This window comes from Martes martes, assembly GCF_963455335.1.
Source record: "Martes martes genome assembly, chromosome: 6".
Lineage (NCBI taxonomy): Eukaryota > Metazoa > Chordata > Mammalia > Carnivora > Mustelidae > Martes > Martes martes.
The window spans coordinates 99,353,716-99,370,668 of NC_137893.1; the positions used below are offsets into that span (position 1 = coordinate 99,353,716).

General features: G+C 39.0%; 1 protein-coding gene across 9 annotated transcripts in view; it reads left to right on the forward strand.

Annotated features, from left to right (window-relative positions):
* Positions 1 to 16,953, forward strand: part of MLIP (muscular LMNA interacting protein) — a 254,404-nt gene that overhangs the window by 227,347 nt on the left and 10,104 nt on the right. For 3 of the 9 annotated variants that reach the window (XM_080805324.1, XM_080805319.1, XM_080805320.1), the window contains one exon: positions 16,739 to 16,792. The exons of the other annotated variants lie outside the window; for them this stretch is intronic. In XM_080805324.1, coding sequence (XP_080661450.1) covers positions 16,739 to 16,792 — 54 coding nt within the window. The remainder of the gene's footprint in view (positions 1 to 16,738; positions 16,793 to 16,953) is intronic. 9 annotated transcript variants of the gene reach the window in all.

The window sequence follows — 16,953 nt, forward strand, 5'->3', positions numbered from 1 at the left end:
ATCATTTGTTAATACATATTTTTAATATTATATGATTTCAATTATTTCTGCGCCCCTTGTCATTATTAAAGTGTCCAGTTTGATCAGTCAAGCAGACCTAACAGTTACTTTACCCATAGTGAAATGCAACAAAAGTTCATCCATGGCCCCTATTACTGAATTAATTTTGTTGAATAAACAAATTGTTTTATGTCCATGTTTAGGAAAGTAATCCAAACTCTTGCTTTAGTTTCCTTATTTATAAAATAGAATCTTTAGATGTGCCTGGCTTGCTCAGTGGGTAGAGCATGAAGCCATTGATCGGTGGGTTTTGAGTCCAAGCCCCACTTGGGTGTGGAGATTACTTAAGGAAATTTTTTTTTTAAGGTTTTATTTATTTATTTGACAGGCAGAGATCACAAGTAGGCAGAGAGGCAGACAGAGAGAGAGAGGAGGAAGAAGGCTCCCCGCTGAGCAGAGAACCCGATTCGGGGCTCAATCCTAGTACCCTGGGATCATGACCTGAGCCGAAGGCAGAGGCTTTAACCCACTGAGCTACCCAGGCGCCCCTACTTAAGGAAATTAAAAAAAAAAAAAGTTAAAAAATGTAGAATCTCTATTATACGATTTTTACCAAGATCAAGTGGAACATGTAAGTGAAACTTTCATGTTCCAACTTAAGTACCTAGTTTAATATATTTTTCAGCATGCTACCTGTTTGTAGAATTTTGGTGCTGGAGTGAAGGAGCAATCCGTTGATGTAACTAGGAGAACCTTACTCTCATCTAAAATGCCGTTTTTCCTTTTATTACAACCTATTGATTCCTTTCATGCTTTCAAATTTATTCACATATGTATTTGCTTTACACGTGATTTCTCACTCCCTTTTCCTTTCTCCACATAGTCAACTATACTGTTTTTTTTATCTGTTTGAATATTTTCTTCCAAATGTTGCATTGTTATTTGGTGTATGTATAATTTAATTTACAGAAATGGTATTGTGAACACATACTTTACTCTTTTTCAGTGGGATTTCTTTTTCCTCTGGAATAGTAGGATATTGTACTTGGTTCTTAAGCTTTTACTTTAGGATCAAAACTGGGCTCATTTCATGAGAATTACGTGGGGGAACTTTAGAATTATGCAGATTCCTGAGACTCACTTAGAACTCCTAAACTCATAACTTCATTGGACTGGATGATCTTTAAAGTTTTTACCTCCTTGGGGCCCCTGGGTGGCTCAATCCTTTGAGCATCTGCCTTTGGCTCAGGTCATGATCCCAGGGTCCTGGGATCCAGTCCCGAGTTCCTGGGATAAAACCCCTTCCTGCCCCAGTTGGCTTAGTCTCCCTGCTTAGCGGAGGCAGAGGGTGGGGGTGGGGTGGGGAAGGGGTGTCTGTTTCTCCTTTTCCTTCTGCCCCTCTGCCCACTTGTACACTCTCTCCCTCTCTCTCATAAATAAATAAAATCTTAAAAAAAAAAAAGTTTTTACCTCATCGAAGCTTTCCCATTGATAGCAAATGTTTCCTCTTGTCTTTTAAATTCTTTAATGCTTCAGGGACACCAGGGTCGCTCGGTTGGTTAAGCATGTACCTTCGGCTCAGGACATGATCTGGGGTCCTGGGATCCAGCCTGTATTGGGATCCCTGCTCAGCAGGAATCCTGCTTCTCCCTCTCACACTCTACTTGTTTGTGTTCCTTCTCTCACTGTCTCTCTCTCTCTCTCTCTCTCTCTCTATCAAATAAGTAAAATCTTTAAAAATAATAAAATAGATTTTGTAATGATTCAGCAAGAAAATAAACTTCATTATGAAAAATAAATGGTATATATATACCAACTTAGGTCAAAGGTTGGTTTTTAATTTTTTTTCCCCTTAATTAAAAAAAAAAAGTTAGGTTGAGTTCTTAATCAAAATTACTCCCTGTGCTTGTAACATTTACAAGCACATGGGAGTGAGTGTGCTTGGGCTGAGTGTTTATATATCCAGTATTCATGGACTTATTGAATCAGAAAGTACATTTTTTTCCAGTACAGTACTTTGATTATTAAAAGTCATTTCTCTTTGAGAAAGTACCGAAGCTGCCAACGTGTACTTTTTTATGATTTACTTTTTAAGAAATTAAAGTGCCTTTTTCATAAAATGAGATTTTAGAATATACCAATCCTTTATATTAGAATATGTTTTTGCTAAGAAAGCTGAAACATTTAATTTGAAATGTATCTTTATGATACATCAACAGAGTATTTACTGATGGGTTTTTATTAGCCTCTTTTCCAAGCAGCTGCTCTTGGGATTATAGATGAAGAATAAAGAGGAAATATAATTTGTCTGCAATGACAAAGTGAGAGGAAGGTGAGCACAATGGAAATATTTTCAAGCCATTATTTGTCTTTTCTAGGTAAAGGCTCACTCCACTTATAATAAGCCAAGGGCAAGATGTCTGTTAGAATAGAGAAGGAAAACTTTTTAGCCATATGTATGATGAATGAGAAACACACAGTTATGGGAGTAGAGGGGGAAGCACCTGAATGTACTAGACAGTGAACTCACTGGGAGATTTGAGCTCTACTGTCTTTTGTTTTCACATCATGGAGTGATGAGAGTTGACAATGGACTCTGGAACCTCTGATGAAGTCTCCTGGTGGTAAGGTACTGTGTGATGAGCTAGGAAGACAGAAGAAAGGAAGGAAACGTATATCCAGGATCAATAGGTAGGAAAGTTTCCACCATAAACTGGCTTTAGTCTATTCCTGGGTCATGAGCATGTTTCCTTTAAACCTTTTGGTTTATAGTTCACCCTATAAATGTTGGCTTTTCTCACTTGTTTTTTCTCCATTTGTTCCCCTACTTATTTATTTTCAAATAAAGTTGTAATGTTTATATTGTTTCCATTATTGAGAATATCTTAACTGGTAGTACTATTGTATGGCTACTCAGAAAATTGACTCTCTGAACCTACAGAAATGCAGCAAATGAATTAAATTTTTAATATTATCAGTGTCTTTCCAACATGCGTTAAACTTTTTAGTACCTCATCTGAAAGGAGAATTGTTTTTGAGGTTTCTTCTAATATTTTAACAGAGATTAATCAACAGAAGTTACGGCAGATTGTGATTTTGCTGGAGGAGGGAAAATCTAAAGTATTCCAACCTTCACCAACTGGTTCAAAGGCTTAGGGGGCTTTGAAATTAAAAAGACAAACCAGAAACCGTTTTTCTAATGTAAGCTGTAAATATTTAGATCTAAAGATGTGAAAAATCTTTTATAGATGTATTTCAAGAATAAAGCAACTCTCCTTTGAGATAAGCAGTTTACAATTGCACATAGCTTCCAAATGAGAAAATGAGCACTAATTTAAGTGGCTTGGCTTAAGGTCACAAAAACCTAGTCTAACTAATACCCAATTCCCTACCAGTAACAAGGAGTGTAGACTTTGCAACTTTTTATTCCAGTCTGAAGTCTTGGAACCCTGGAGCCTGGAAGGTGATACATTACCTCTTTATTTCACAAGGATTTACTAAGTATCCCTTAGGTGTCTCTGCTGGCTTTACTCTGAAATCAAGTATACAGAAATATAAGGGCACTTGGTCAAGTATTTTCTCTACTTGGGAAAAGCAGAAATTAAATATGCAAAAGAAGCCATTACTGAATTATAATTGTGGCAACTGCCACGTAGAAGACAACTGAGTGGTTATGAGTATCTGTTGTAGAAGTCCTGATCCAGTCTGATGAATCAGGAAGGACTTCATGAGGTCATGATGTCTGAAGGCAGGTCTAAACAGAAGCAGTTTGGGGGCCTGCTGGCCACTCCAGTGAGAGGGAACTGCAGCAGGAAGGTTGCCAGGCAGGAAAGAAAAGAGACAGGACAAGCATGAAAAAAAAAAAGGAAAGCAGGCCAGAGTATTGAAGAAGCATATAGGACCAGAAGCTACCGTTTGAAGTTAGCAAGAAGTAAGACTGCCAGACAGCTTTGTATCCCTGGGAGCCCTGGGTTAGCAGAATTTGGGAGAAGAAAGCAGCGTAAGAGTTGAGGGGGTCATGGAAATTTTGCAAGAAAGAAATTCATATTTGGAAAAATAGGCAAATGTTCCACTTTATTTTTATTTAATTATTTTTTAATTTAATTAAAATCTTTTTAAAATTCTAGCATAATTAACATACAGTGTTATATTAGTCTCAGGTGTACAATATAGTGATTCAACAATTCTATACACTATTCAGGGCTCATCATGATAAGTGGACTCTTAATCCCCATCACCTATTTTCCCCATCCCCCACCCACCTCCCCTCTGGTGATCACCAGACCAGTTCTCTAATTTTTCAAGTCTGGGTTTTTTTGTTTGTTTGTTTATCTCTTTTTTCTTTGTTTTGTGTCTTAAATTCCACCTTTGAGTGAAATCATATGGTATTTGTCTTTCTCTGACTAATTTCACTTAGAAGTATGCCCTCTAGATCCAACCATGTGGTCCCAAGTAACATGCCACTTACTTTACAGGCAGCATTTTATTTACATTTCAAAACATTCAGAAAGTGGGTTTTAATCCCTTTATTTTACATACAAAGAAACTGAGGCTCAGAGAGTGTAAACAGTTTGTCCGTGATTCCAGCAAACTAGCTTCCAAGTTGGTGCCTAACATCAAAGAAATAGCATCACCACCTTCACCCTGGAATCACAGACTTGTGTCTGGTTCAACAATAACACTTTATAGCTCAGGACTGGAACTAACCACTGAGCTCAATCAACCTCCTTCAGTTGACAGATGAGGAAACTGGAAACTAGTGATGCAGTGACACACCCCGGGGTGGTGGGGGTTATGGGAAGAGCCTGGGTTTATCACGAAGTCCACAGCCCTCTTCACCTTGCATCCCCAGGCTGCAGCCATTTTCTGCAGCCACAGGTCCAAAGGTTAGTGGCCAAGAGAACCACTGTACCTCTAATACTTCGACACACTGTAGGCAGCTACGGGTACTGAAAGAAGTCGTCTGGAATTTTGGACTCAAAACATTCTTTTCTCCTCTTCATTAATCCTATCTGTTTTTGTTCCATCGACATAATTAGAAATCCTTCTGTGTGAATAAACCAAGGTAATTTATTTTCTATCATCACAGAGATAATACACAGAGAGCCACCTGGCTCTCAATTCCAAAACTTTTCTGACAACTTTGGGAGTTCATGGGAATTGGATAGCAGTTTAGGTAATGTAGAATAGAAAACCTTTGAGGTGGGTGGAGTAGGAGAAAAAGCCAACTAAAAATTGGTTTTTAATGTTTTTAGATTTTTCAGAAAACCGAAACAGGGGCACTGTTTGCCTATGCCAAATTGTTTTCAGAATGGATGAATTTGTATAAAATGTTCATAAAGAACATTCTGTTCAAAATGGGTAAATGCAAATTAATTGGGCTTTTAACATTAAAAAGATGAATGGTGGTGAGTAGATACTTTAAGAGAAACAGTTCTGAAAACTGAAGTATCAATCATATTTAGTTAGGTTCTCCACTAGAGGGCAAAAAGAACATTTCAACACAATTGATGCCTTAATGACAGGCTGGCATTTGAAACCAGGCATGTTTCAGGTTATCTAATTGCCAGTCATCATTCTTAAAATCTACTTAATGTAATCACAAACAGTTGACTTTTAAATTTCTTCCAGGAAATCGAGAACAATCAATTTTTATATCCCTGTCCCTGAGCTCATTTGTTGTCATCTAGCTGAAATTTTTCATTACAACACTTTTTTTAAAAAAAGATTTTATTTTATTTTATTTTATTTTTGACAGAGAGAGTGAGAGAGTAGAGAGGGAACACAAGCAGGGGGAGTGGGAGAGGGAGAACAGGCTTCCTGCTGAGCAGAGATCCCAATGCAGGGCTCCATCCCAGGATCCTGGGATCATGACCAGAGTCGAAGGCAGATGATTGAACCACCTAGGTGCCCCCCATTATAACACTTTTAATAAAATCACCTTAAAAATTATGGATTTGCCAATTGGAAAGAGATATGCAATGGGAGCAGGTTGGATGACATTTGTAGTGAAGAAAAGTATACTTGGAGAAAGATGATTTTTAAAGCTCTCAAAAATAACATGCTGTCCCCTTAGAATTAATTGCCCGTGCTTGTCTTTCTATAGACATAAAGAAAATAAACTGCCATCAGCTTACACCCTGTTCAGATGGAGGCACAAAAGAAAAATGAGCTTGTATTTCACAGCACTCAGCTGCCACCTGTCCCTTCCCTAGTGCATAGTATCTAGATGAGGTTCTTTGGAAGCAGAGCTTGAGACAAGGGTTCAGGTGTTTGTGATTTATTGAGGTGTGCTCTTCAGAAAAACTTTCTGTAAGAGAGAGAGTGAACACTAATTCAGAAGGGCAAAGAGCAGAGCAAATGTGTTCCTAGGTAGCAGTCAGCCTTGTCCTAATTCACAGGGAGAGGAGAGCATAGGAGGCAAAGTTATCCACCCTTGCGGAAAAAGTGCTGACCTTCGATACCCACTGTCAGTTAGTCTTTGGTTGTAGGCCATGATGTGGGAGAGGGTCAAGAAACTCAGCTTCAGGATACTCAACTGAGGGTGATTGTCTGTCGAGGGAGGTAGCTGTTGGCCCAGAAATATAATAAAAACCCTGATGGAGGCATTCATCTTTATAAATTGAGTCTCTCTCTCTCTATGTGTGTGTGTGTGTGTGTGTGTGTGTGTGTGTGTATACATACACACATTTATATACATATATATGTATATGTGTTTATAAATATATACATATTTACCTTTGAGCACAGCTGTTTGTCTAAACCTCCTTTAACACTATGACTTAGTTTTTAAAATGTCTTGTATGAGATTGATCCACATGAAATCACCATTATTCAAGTTATCATTCAGGTTATTCAATGGTTCTTGACTTACAAAAACATCAATTTTATAGGTTTTATATAGTTCCACCTACTTGCATGTCTCATTGCTTTATTTTGTTATCCTTTTACTTATTCAGTGTAACAAAAGCCATATATGCCATGTGGTATTTACATAGTGAAGGAGTCTCTTATTTTGAAACTTCAGAGCAGAATGTTCCTATGTGGTTTCATCTTGCTTAATATAACCACTGTTTTATTCCTTTCACTAAAATGAGCATAACATTTTTTTCAGATTTTTAAATTTGTTGAAGTTTACCCATGTGTGACTGATTTGATACAACTCAGGCATTTTATTTACAGCCATGAAATAATAATATCCATTTGCCCTCAATAAGCCATATGTTCCATATGTTCTGTGAATCAAATAGAAATATTTTGCAGAAGAAATTACTGTGGGGTTGGACCCTTCCTCAGGTTGTTTAAAAATATTTACTTAGCTCGCATCGGGCACTGAAACACTATCGTAGTTCTATTGAGGCATTAAGATGAAGTACAAGGTCTCTCCTTTGCTCTCAAGGAATTAAAGGTTAACCACTAATCTCAATACTTTGTATTACTAGGAATATATGTTTGGGGTGCCTGGATCGCTCAGCCACTTAAGTGTCTGGCTTTTTATTTTGTCTCAAGTCAGGTCAAGTTGTGGAATCAAGCCTGTGTCAGGCTCTGCACTCAGTGGGAAGTCTCTTTGAGAGTCTTACTCTCCTTCCCCCTCTCCTCCTCCCCCCACCCCCAATAAATAAATAAATCTTTTTAAAAAAAGAATATATGTTTATGATGGTTATATCTTCTTCTTCATTGCCTTTTTTTTTTAAACTAGCATTTAATGTCTTTTCTCATCCCTTATAATTTTTTTTTCTTAGGGTCCATTTTTAAAGATAATAACATTGCTATTCCAGTTTTATATTGGCTCAGATTGGATAGATAAAATTTTTCATCCTTTTATTTTCAATTTTTATGTTTTCTTGTGTGTGTCACTTTTCTCAACTGAATATTATTTGATCTTGATTTTTAATGGTACCTGAGGGACTTCTCTTAATGTGTAAGATTATTTCATTACATGACCTTAATATTGTCATGTTATTTTACATTTTCTATTTCTCTACTTATCTCTTATTTCTAGTTTTCCACCCAAGAGATATGGTTTTCACTAATTTAAAAATGATTCATTCTTTTTTTTTTTAACATTTTATTTATTTACTTGAGACAGAGAGAGCATGAGCAGAGGGAGAAGCAGGGGGAGAGGGAGAACCAGATGCCCCACTGAGCGGGCAGCCCGACTCCAGGCTTTATCTTAGGGCCCTGAGATCATGACCTGAGCCAAAGGCAGTTGCTTAACCAAGTGAGCCACCTAGGTGCCCTAAAAAGTGATTCATTCTATTTTGTTGTTATGATTGCCCTTAACTTGGGGTCCACATTCATGTTAATATACCCCTATTGGTATCTATATCCTCTAGAAGACTCATCCACTTGGCCCCTTCCATGACCTCTCATCATGCTGATGTTTCCTAGATTTTTTTTTTTTTTTTTTTTTGTTTCCTAGATTTTTATATCTGGCATTTTATCGTTATAGTTTCTTTTTTTTTTTTTTCCTGTGGTCTTTCATGGCAACATCATACTTACTCAAAATGTTTTATTAACCTACCTTCCTCTATTTCTTGCCATATCTTCTTGCATTTGTTTCGTTTCTTATTTGAGTCCTTGAATCAAGAAGGTTTTTTAAGGCAGCCATTATTTGGCAAATACTCTGAGGCCTATATGCCTGAGAATATATTTTATGCTTCAATGTTTCAATGACTTTTTAACAGTTTATCAAATTCCAGGTGATAAAAATCTTGGACCAATCTGGTAGCATTATAAGCATTTTTATCCTAATTTTCCAAAGATCTCACTCTTTGGAATGGCTGAAACCTACTGACATGACATGACATGACATAACATGACAGAACATGGCATAACATGACATCACATAGGGGTTTTCTATGGGTTTCTATACTTAGTAAATACCACACCTATATGGTTTGAAGTTTAAATAAAAACTACCAAGCTTGTTAGGATGTGGTTCTGAGGAGCTTGGCAAGGAGTAAAAGAAGACAGATTCACCAGAGAGGAGATTTTGGGTAAGTAGAGGGCTGCCTCCTATATGCAGCCTCTCTGCCCCAACTCCTTGTGGTTGAATCCCATTCCTCCATTTTCCGTACATTGTTTCACACTACAGTTTGTGAATGATGTGAGTCCTTCCCAACACCCTCACCATGTCTGTCATACACCTTTAACTGTCAGCAGACCCACTGCCTACCCACTATCTTGCAGCTCTTTGATCCTGCAGTGCCTCCTACAGCTTGGTCTTAGATCCCAGCCATTCCTGAAGAATTCTTTTTTTTTTTTTTTTTTTCAAGATTTTATTTATTCATTTGACAGAGAGAGACACAGCAAGAGAAGGAACACAAGCAGGAGAAGTGGGAGAGGGAGAAGCAGGATCCCCGCCGAGCACGGAGCCCGATGCGGGGCTTGATACCAGGATTCTGGAATCAATGAACTGAGCTGAAGGCAGACGCTGAATGACTGAGCCACCCAGGCATCCCTCCTGAGGGATTCTGACAGGAATTCTTGCTTTCCTGATTCTTAAAGTCAGATAGTCCTCAGCTCATGTGCCTACTTATCATTCACACAACTTCTCCCTCTTCGACCTCTCCTCCTTACATACTCAAAGATGCTGCTGGGAGTGTAGTGTTAGGGGAGAGCGGGTTGGGGTCTGGTAGGGGGTCTCTGAGGGTCCAGGGGAGCACAGATTGGTCCCCTCACATTTGTGCCTGTTCTTCCTCTTAAGAAACACTTTTCCAAATTTTTATAATACATCGACTGACATCTGTTGACACGCTCCTGAGTTCTGGGATAGGTTTCTTGCAACTTGGGATAACTGGTTGCAAATTAGGAACAGCTGGGTTGAGATTAAAGCAGGACAGGAACTGAAAAAAAATTATGAGGCAGAGTCTTAATACAGAGCTATTTATTTTTTATGATATATCCCATTGGGATAAAATAGCTATTAGCCCTTAGAGTCTATAGAAAAGAAAGAACAGGGGGAGAAAGATACTCCACCAACACTGTCTTTTGTGAAGAAAGAGACATTTGTTTATGACTGTATTAGTGTTAGTATGATATTGACAATTGAAGTGATGTTTTGCCTGTAGTAGCAAGCAACTAATTGTGTCCTTGAAGGTTAGAGGAAAGACAGAGAACAAATATGCTTCCTTGTCAATTTCAATTTCAGTTTCTGGAATTTGAGTCCAAAAAAATGCTGTTGGAATATAGATCTTGTTCCATTTTCATTACAACCTGGGAGCTGTGCAATGCAAAAAGTGAATTGGGTAGTTAATCCCCTCAAGGAAGTGGTTTTCTAGTTGAGAAAGAAGCAACTCTAGATGAAAAATGTGGATAAACACAGGGATGTGGTACTTGTTTTCAAAACAGGCTGAACACAGAGTAGATGAGAAAAAAAGAATCCATTAAGCTGCCCTTTAGAAAGTGGTCTTTAGAGGAAGGAATTCTAACTGTCCCAAGTCTGTCCCTCTTGGGATGAAAGAGAAAAGGCCAAGAATAAAAATAGTACAATTTGGAAATGTTCAACCAGATCTCAAAAGACTCATTACAAAGATCAGAGCAGAAAATTTCTGTTTTCTTACTGGTATCAAAGTGGTTTCAGACTTACTGGTACTTCAATTAATGACATTAACGATCAACACTTAATAGCAAGTTTTCTCTGGGTTAATGAAACAAGGAACATGTATCAAATTCCAACTGAGTTTATGATAATACTGAAGGAATATACAAAGGGATATTGTGAAACTTAATAGTATTTATAAAAATTCATACAATGAGCAAGTGTCATGGTTAAATACTGATATTAAGGATTCCAGTAACAGTCTATGGAGACTGGCATGGGCAGATTTTTAAAGCTTTTGGGCATCACCAAAAATAGATGCCACATCCTTAAATTCTAATAATACATATTTATACTACTGATGTTCTGGAATTTAAAAAAATATTTTAGGCTAGGGCAGATGAGCTCTTCAAGACATATGGGTAGGAGGTTTCTGCCATCGCTGAGAGCAGGTTTTTCCCTCAGAGAACAACAGCCGTCAGTAAGGGAAGACTTGGAGCATCACCCGTTTTGTACAAGGCTTAGACTCTTGAGCAATGAAGTTGATCAGTTAGGATTTGGTGCACAACTGCTAGGGCACGATGGGCCCTAGCCTCCAGCAGCTCAAAGTCTTTATGGGAAATGAGACAAACCCGTATTGAGTAGTTTTCATTCACTTAACAGGCATTTGGAAGGGCTTCCTCTTTTCCATCGTAAGTGGAGTTGGGGTATGCAAAATCCCTGTGTAGCCTCAGTTTCAGACGTCCTCCCACTCACTGTGCCTGTGCACTCTGAATTTTCTCCCTCTCTTCCCTTCAGCCTGTGAGTAATTTCTTTTCAGCGATGAACCCCGTATTTACTCTCCATTCCCCTTCTCCCTGAGGACGCTTCTTTAGATTCAGTCTCTTGGAAAGAGAGTCCTTCATCCTTCTAGACCTGGTCCGATTTCTGTTTTGAACCTTTTATTTTGTAACACATTATTTTGTGTTTGTTTCTCTACATTCCTGACTAAATAATTAAGATCTGTCTCTTCCACTAGTCTGTGGTCTCTAAGGGCAGGGACGATGGCTTTTTGTTCACCTTTATATCCCTAACACCTAGCAACATCTTGGGCACATTAGCAGGTAACTAATTAAAAAGATCTGTGGTAAATTATGTAATTATATGACTGCAGTAGAGCTCAATTGATTAGGACATTTTGAATATAGTTAATTTCAGTTGGGAGTAGATAAATATTTGAAAACTATCAATCCCCTCAGTTCACACAAAAGTGTTGTCTGTGGCCTCCTTACTCAACCTGTGGTAGCATTGCCATCAGCTGAGAGCCAGTTAGAAATGCAGGGTCTCAGGCCAACTGTGTCGGAACGTAGAGACGATAAGACTCCCCAGGTGTTTTCTGTGTACTGGGTTATGTTGTAAGTGAGGGATTAAGAACTCAAATGTTTTCTTTGCCCAGGCAGATCCCCAAAATGAGTGAAGCAAGCCGGTTATATAGGTAGAAACACGATAGCGGGCGACTTCTGACCCTGAGTCTCCTCTTAGCAGGATGGAGGGGACTGTGTCGACGTGAAGACCTTCAGCTTCATCAGATATAGCCAGGCTGCTCTACAGATGCAGATGATTGCAGGGCTTGTGTTGTAAGACCTTTAAGCAGTTCAAGAGAAACCAGAAACACAGACCTGCATGGAGAGTTGGTAGGCTTCAACACTGACAACTAAATTCAATTCCTTTTCAGGCAAAAGAATTGTGAGGGTCAAACAGAAGACGTGGATGATAGTTCTAGTTCCAAGGTCCCTGGTTTGCAAAATCTCCTATCAATGAGGAGTTTTTTTTAGGAATGCAGTAACATGTCCTAATTCCTCACTAATTCAGAATTCTTTAATTTTGCAAGTCAGAAAATCCTCTTTTTTCTAGCCATCTCATTCATTCTTTCTTTCATTCATCTATTTACTTGGTAGTCATTTAGTTGTACTTGCTATTGAGTGGGTCCTGTGCCAGGTGCAGAGGACCTAAAAATGAATAACCCATAATCCACATGACTTCTAAAGGCTTATGCTCTCCTAATGGCAATGTCGTACTTAGGAAATGCATTTTATGTCGGTAGTGCTACAGCAGTTTGTCACATCTATTTTTGAGAGATGTTCTTAGGAAGCTTGCGCTGTAGCTGGAGTGGTTCACATCTAGATGGGGCAACAGGAGTAGATGGTACAGCTTTCCCAAGACAAAAGGCGTGAAGGAGATTTACGAGAAGATGTGGTTCAGCAGAAAAACAATCCCAAAGGACTGAATTCTTTTTTTTTTTTTTAAGATTTTATTTTTTCAAGAGAGAGAAAGAGAGAGAGAGGAGGGCCAGGCGGAGAGGGACAAGCAGACTCCTTGCTGAGCAGGGACCCTGGGATCATGACGAGAGCCAAAGACAGATGCTTAAAACAACTGAGCCATCCAGGTGCCTTCCAAAGGGCTGAATTCTGAATAGCATTTGTAGCACCCTTGGCAATTTTAAAATGTTAACATTCCTGCAGCACTTTCTCAGCTTTGTAATTTCTGGCAAACAAGAAAACCTACTTCATCTTTGTGCAGGAGGGAGAGGTCTGACACCAAAGCGAGAGCTTTGAATTCCATTTCTCAGGTAGAGTCAAGACTTAATGAAGTGATTTAACATTTGGCATATTTCCTTTTTTTTTTTTTTTTTTCCCCTAGTTGTCCGGGTTCTCATTTCTCCTGTTGGTTTGAGGGCATTTATCTGTCTTTGTTAGAGAAGTTCACGTTACCTTGGGAGAAGCAGTGACATTTCTGAGAAAGCCACACTGGTAACAAACACTTCACAAGGCTTTATATCAGGTTGGTGGCAGCTGTGATCAAGAGCGTAATAAAAATCAACTGAACATTTTATTCAAATACCACTTGTTGATTATCCCACAGTAGTGAGTGAGTGAAGGTCCAATTAATCTGTTATACAATATCTGGGACATGAGTTTCCATCCAGGATAAAATATGTTTTGTCTCATTTCACCTGAGCTTTTTATTTCACTGATCCTCCTGTGTTGAATAGTGTTCTGATGATAAAATTAGTAACTTCTTTTTTTTTTTTTTTTTTTTTTTTTTGAGGCATAATGGTAATTTGCTTTCCAGAACACTTATAACCAAGTAAACAGGCTTGGATAACTATGGCCTTCAGTATACTCCTACTCTCTGGATAGCACACCACTCCCTTACTTATAATTTATTTCATTTTCTTTCTTTCTTTTTAAGCAAGCTCTATGCCCAACATGGGGTTCGAACTTATGACCCTGAGATCAAGAGTTGCTCGCTCTACTGACTGAGCCAGCCAGACACCCCTGTAGAATTTATTTTAATGTTTTAGTTTCACTGTCTCCCTTCTGATTGCGAGAAGATTTTCACAGCATGTTTTACTGACCCCCTCCTTCCCCGCGCTTAGCCTCTCTAGCCCTCGAGCACTACAAAATGTCTCCATTCAGCAGACGTATCACCATTCAGCACTATTTCTCTCCAGTGCTTCAGTGTGTCTTCCCGAATCAGTAACATCAACATGTCTACCTGATGCTGCTTCACTCATCCTGGAGAGTAGGGGGTCTAGAGTCACCCAGAAAAATCTTGAGTCTATTCCATACTTGAAGGCAATGCTTTAATCTAAACCTTCTTCTTTATTCTCTCTCTCAGATTACTTAAATCTTCCAAGTGCCTCCCCGCTCCCCAGGCTTCCGTATTTTGCACATCAGCCACATAGGCTTTTTCTGACATGAAAATCTGATCACATGTGCCCCTTTCCTTCCTTAAAGTACTTCCGTGGTTTCTCACTGCCTGGAGAATGAGCCAGACTCCTTCATCTCACACACAAGCTCCATTGGATTATGTCTGCAGTGTGGCCCTTCATAGCCACACCAGGCACTCCTGACTGCTTCTGACCTTTGAATGGGGCACTCGTGCCTTTCGTATGTGGCTCTTCCTTCTGTGGAATGGCACACAGCCCTCCCTTCCCCTGGATCCCCATCCCGTCTCCTGAGTACCTTCCTGGCGTACTACCCCTTCATCCTTGCTTTGAAAGCATAGCATGTGGAACTTTCATCCGGATTCCAGTCATGGCTCTGCCACTTACTGGTTCTGGACCTGGAATAAGTGTCATTCTGCCTCTCCGTGCATTGGCGTCCTCATCTGTGAAACAGGGTAATACTAGTGCTCACCTCACCAGATTGTTGTGAAAACAAAACAAATACATGTGGTGAATTTGTCACATGAGTACATAATTATGATGGCTAAATCTATTAATCTTCAAATATCACATTTTATTTTACATTTGCAGTCAGTTTGAGGATAATACAAAGGCAAACCCACTATGATAAGCAATCATAGATAGAAGAAAGCATCCCAAAGCCAAACATAAATGATTTGGGGATTACCAATTAATTCAGATTAGTCATTTTCTGTTCTCTTTTGTTGATTAGGGTAATTAACACATAGTTTTTGAAATTCAAGTTTAAAATGAAATGAATTTAAATGAATCAGTACCTATATTGGAAAGAAGGAATGGAATGTAAAAATAGGTATTACATAATTGCTCAATTACCTTTCTAGTCTTAGCTGAACATTTTATTGGAAGAGTTCCAACATTTTTAAATTTTAGGATATTTATCCTATTCTATTTTAGGAGACCAGGAGAGTGAAAATTTGACATTGTGCAAACTCTGATGATTTATATAATTACCCTACTGCATAGCCCAGGTATGCTCAAGAGTCTTTTTCCTCCAGGACCAATTACCTGGGTCTAGGGTTTGAAATGGTTGTAGGGTCCAGTCCTGAGCCATGCTGAGGATCTCAGGAGACCCTGATGAGTAAGAGAAAGTAAGCACTTCCGGCTGATTTCTGGAATGCTGTTTAGATCTCTCGTTGGCTCTGGGGCCAGATCATGCTTCTATTTAAAGCAATGGCCTCAGGCGGCCAGGAGTCCTGATGTTATGATACCCAGAAGTATCTCTTTCATAGTTGGGAACAGAGTGTAATGTTTGGGATTTAATGAAACTAGAACTTTGGATAAAAACAGGCTCCATTCTTGAAAATCTACTGGCACAGAGGGAAGGAAGCCTGAAGAAACATGAAGCACATCTCCTTGGCCTTCCCAGCCGCTGGGGATGGCATGGTCCTGGGCCCGAGGCCACCTTGCCTCGGATTAGGAAGTAGGAGCTCTTCTACTGAGTTATTGATTATATCGGGACCCTCCTGAGAATGAAAGCCGGGCAATTACTTTCCTACTCCTGATTTGCCCGGAACAATAACAGAAACAAGGAATGTTCTTGGCACACCGGGTACTGTGGTTACCCTGAAGCTGGAATGAGGAGAGATGGTGAAAGAAAGGGGGCAAACAGATTTGTTACAAACGATAGCTCTCCCCTGCTCTTCTTGTGCGTGGGTCCCTCATTCTGCCTCTCTCTTTTTCTTGCATTATCTATGTCTTTCTTCTGCCTTCTTAGGTTTAAGTGTATGTCTAATGCTCAGATGACCCATGCAATAATCAGATTCCTCTTATAGAAGCACAAAACCTCTTTTCTGTGAAAATGTCACTGTGTTGTAAACTACATTATAACAACATATCCTAGAAGATTAAAATGTTTGTGAAGTCCCTGTACATTGACATTATTACTGTTTGCAATAATGCCTAACGCTTTATGTTCCAACTAAGCATTTACTATCTCTGGAACATCTGCATTTACTGCAGGTCTAAGCACGATTTGTTTCTTTTGCTTTGGAGCTTTTCAATTTGAGGTCTGTTATGAGGGTGGAGACATAAATATAGCTTCATTTCCTCTATGTGAAATCTGTCAGTGTGCTTTAACAATTCATTCATTCAATAAGAAATTAATAAGTGTCTATACTATAGGCCAGACACTGTTAGAATTTATGCGGGACACAAAGATACCTAAGATGTGGTCTCGTGCTCAAAGTATTCACCACTGCCAATTTGCGTGTGTGTGTGTGTGTGTGTGTGTGTGTGTGTGTGTGTGTATGAAGACTATCTCCCCTGTTTTTAATTACAAATCAGTTCAGATCAAATGTTTACACTTGGAAGACTTTACTATGATCAGCAATAATATACATATGTCATTGTTTATATATTTAAGTAAAATGTAAACATTTATTTTTCCTCACTTCTACCTGCCCCTGCCCTGTCCCCATCACATCCTGGGCATCGTTTCTGTGAAGCTGAGTCATCCAATGGTGGCTATTCCTGAACATGAAACTCTTGATTCCAAAGAGGTAAATGTAAGATACAATTAGAGATGTAGTTATCCATTTCCATGTGATACTAGATTATAGAAATAAATCTTATTTAAAAATATTAATAAGGGGCAGCTGGGTGGCTCAGTGGGTTAAAGCCTCTGCCTTCGGCTCAGGTCATGATCTCAGGCTCCTGGGAT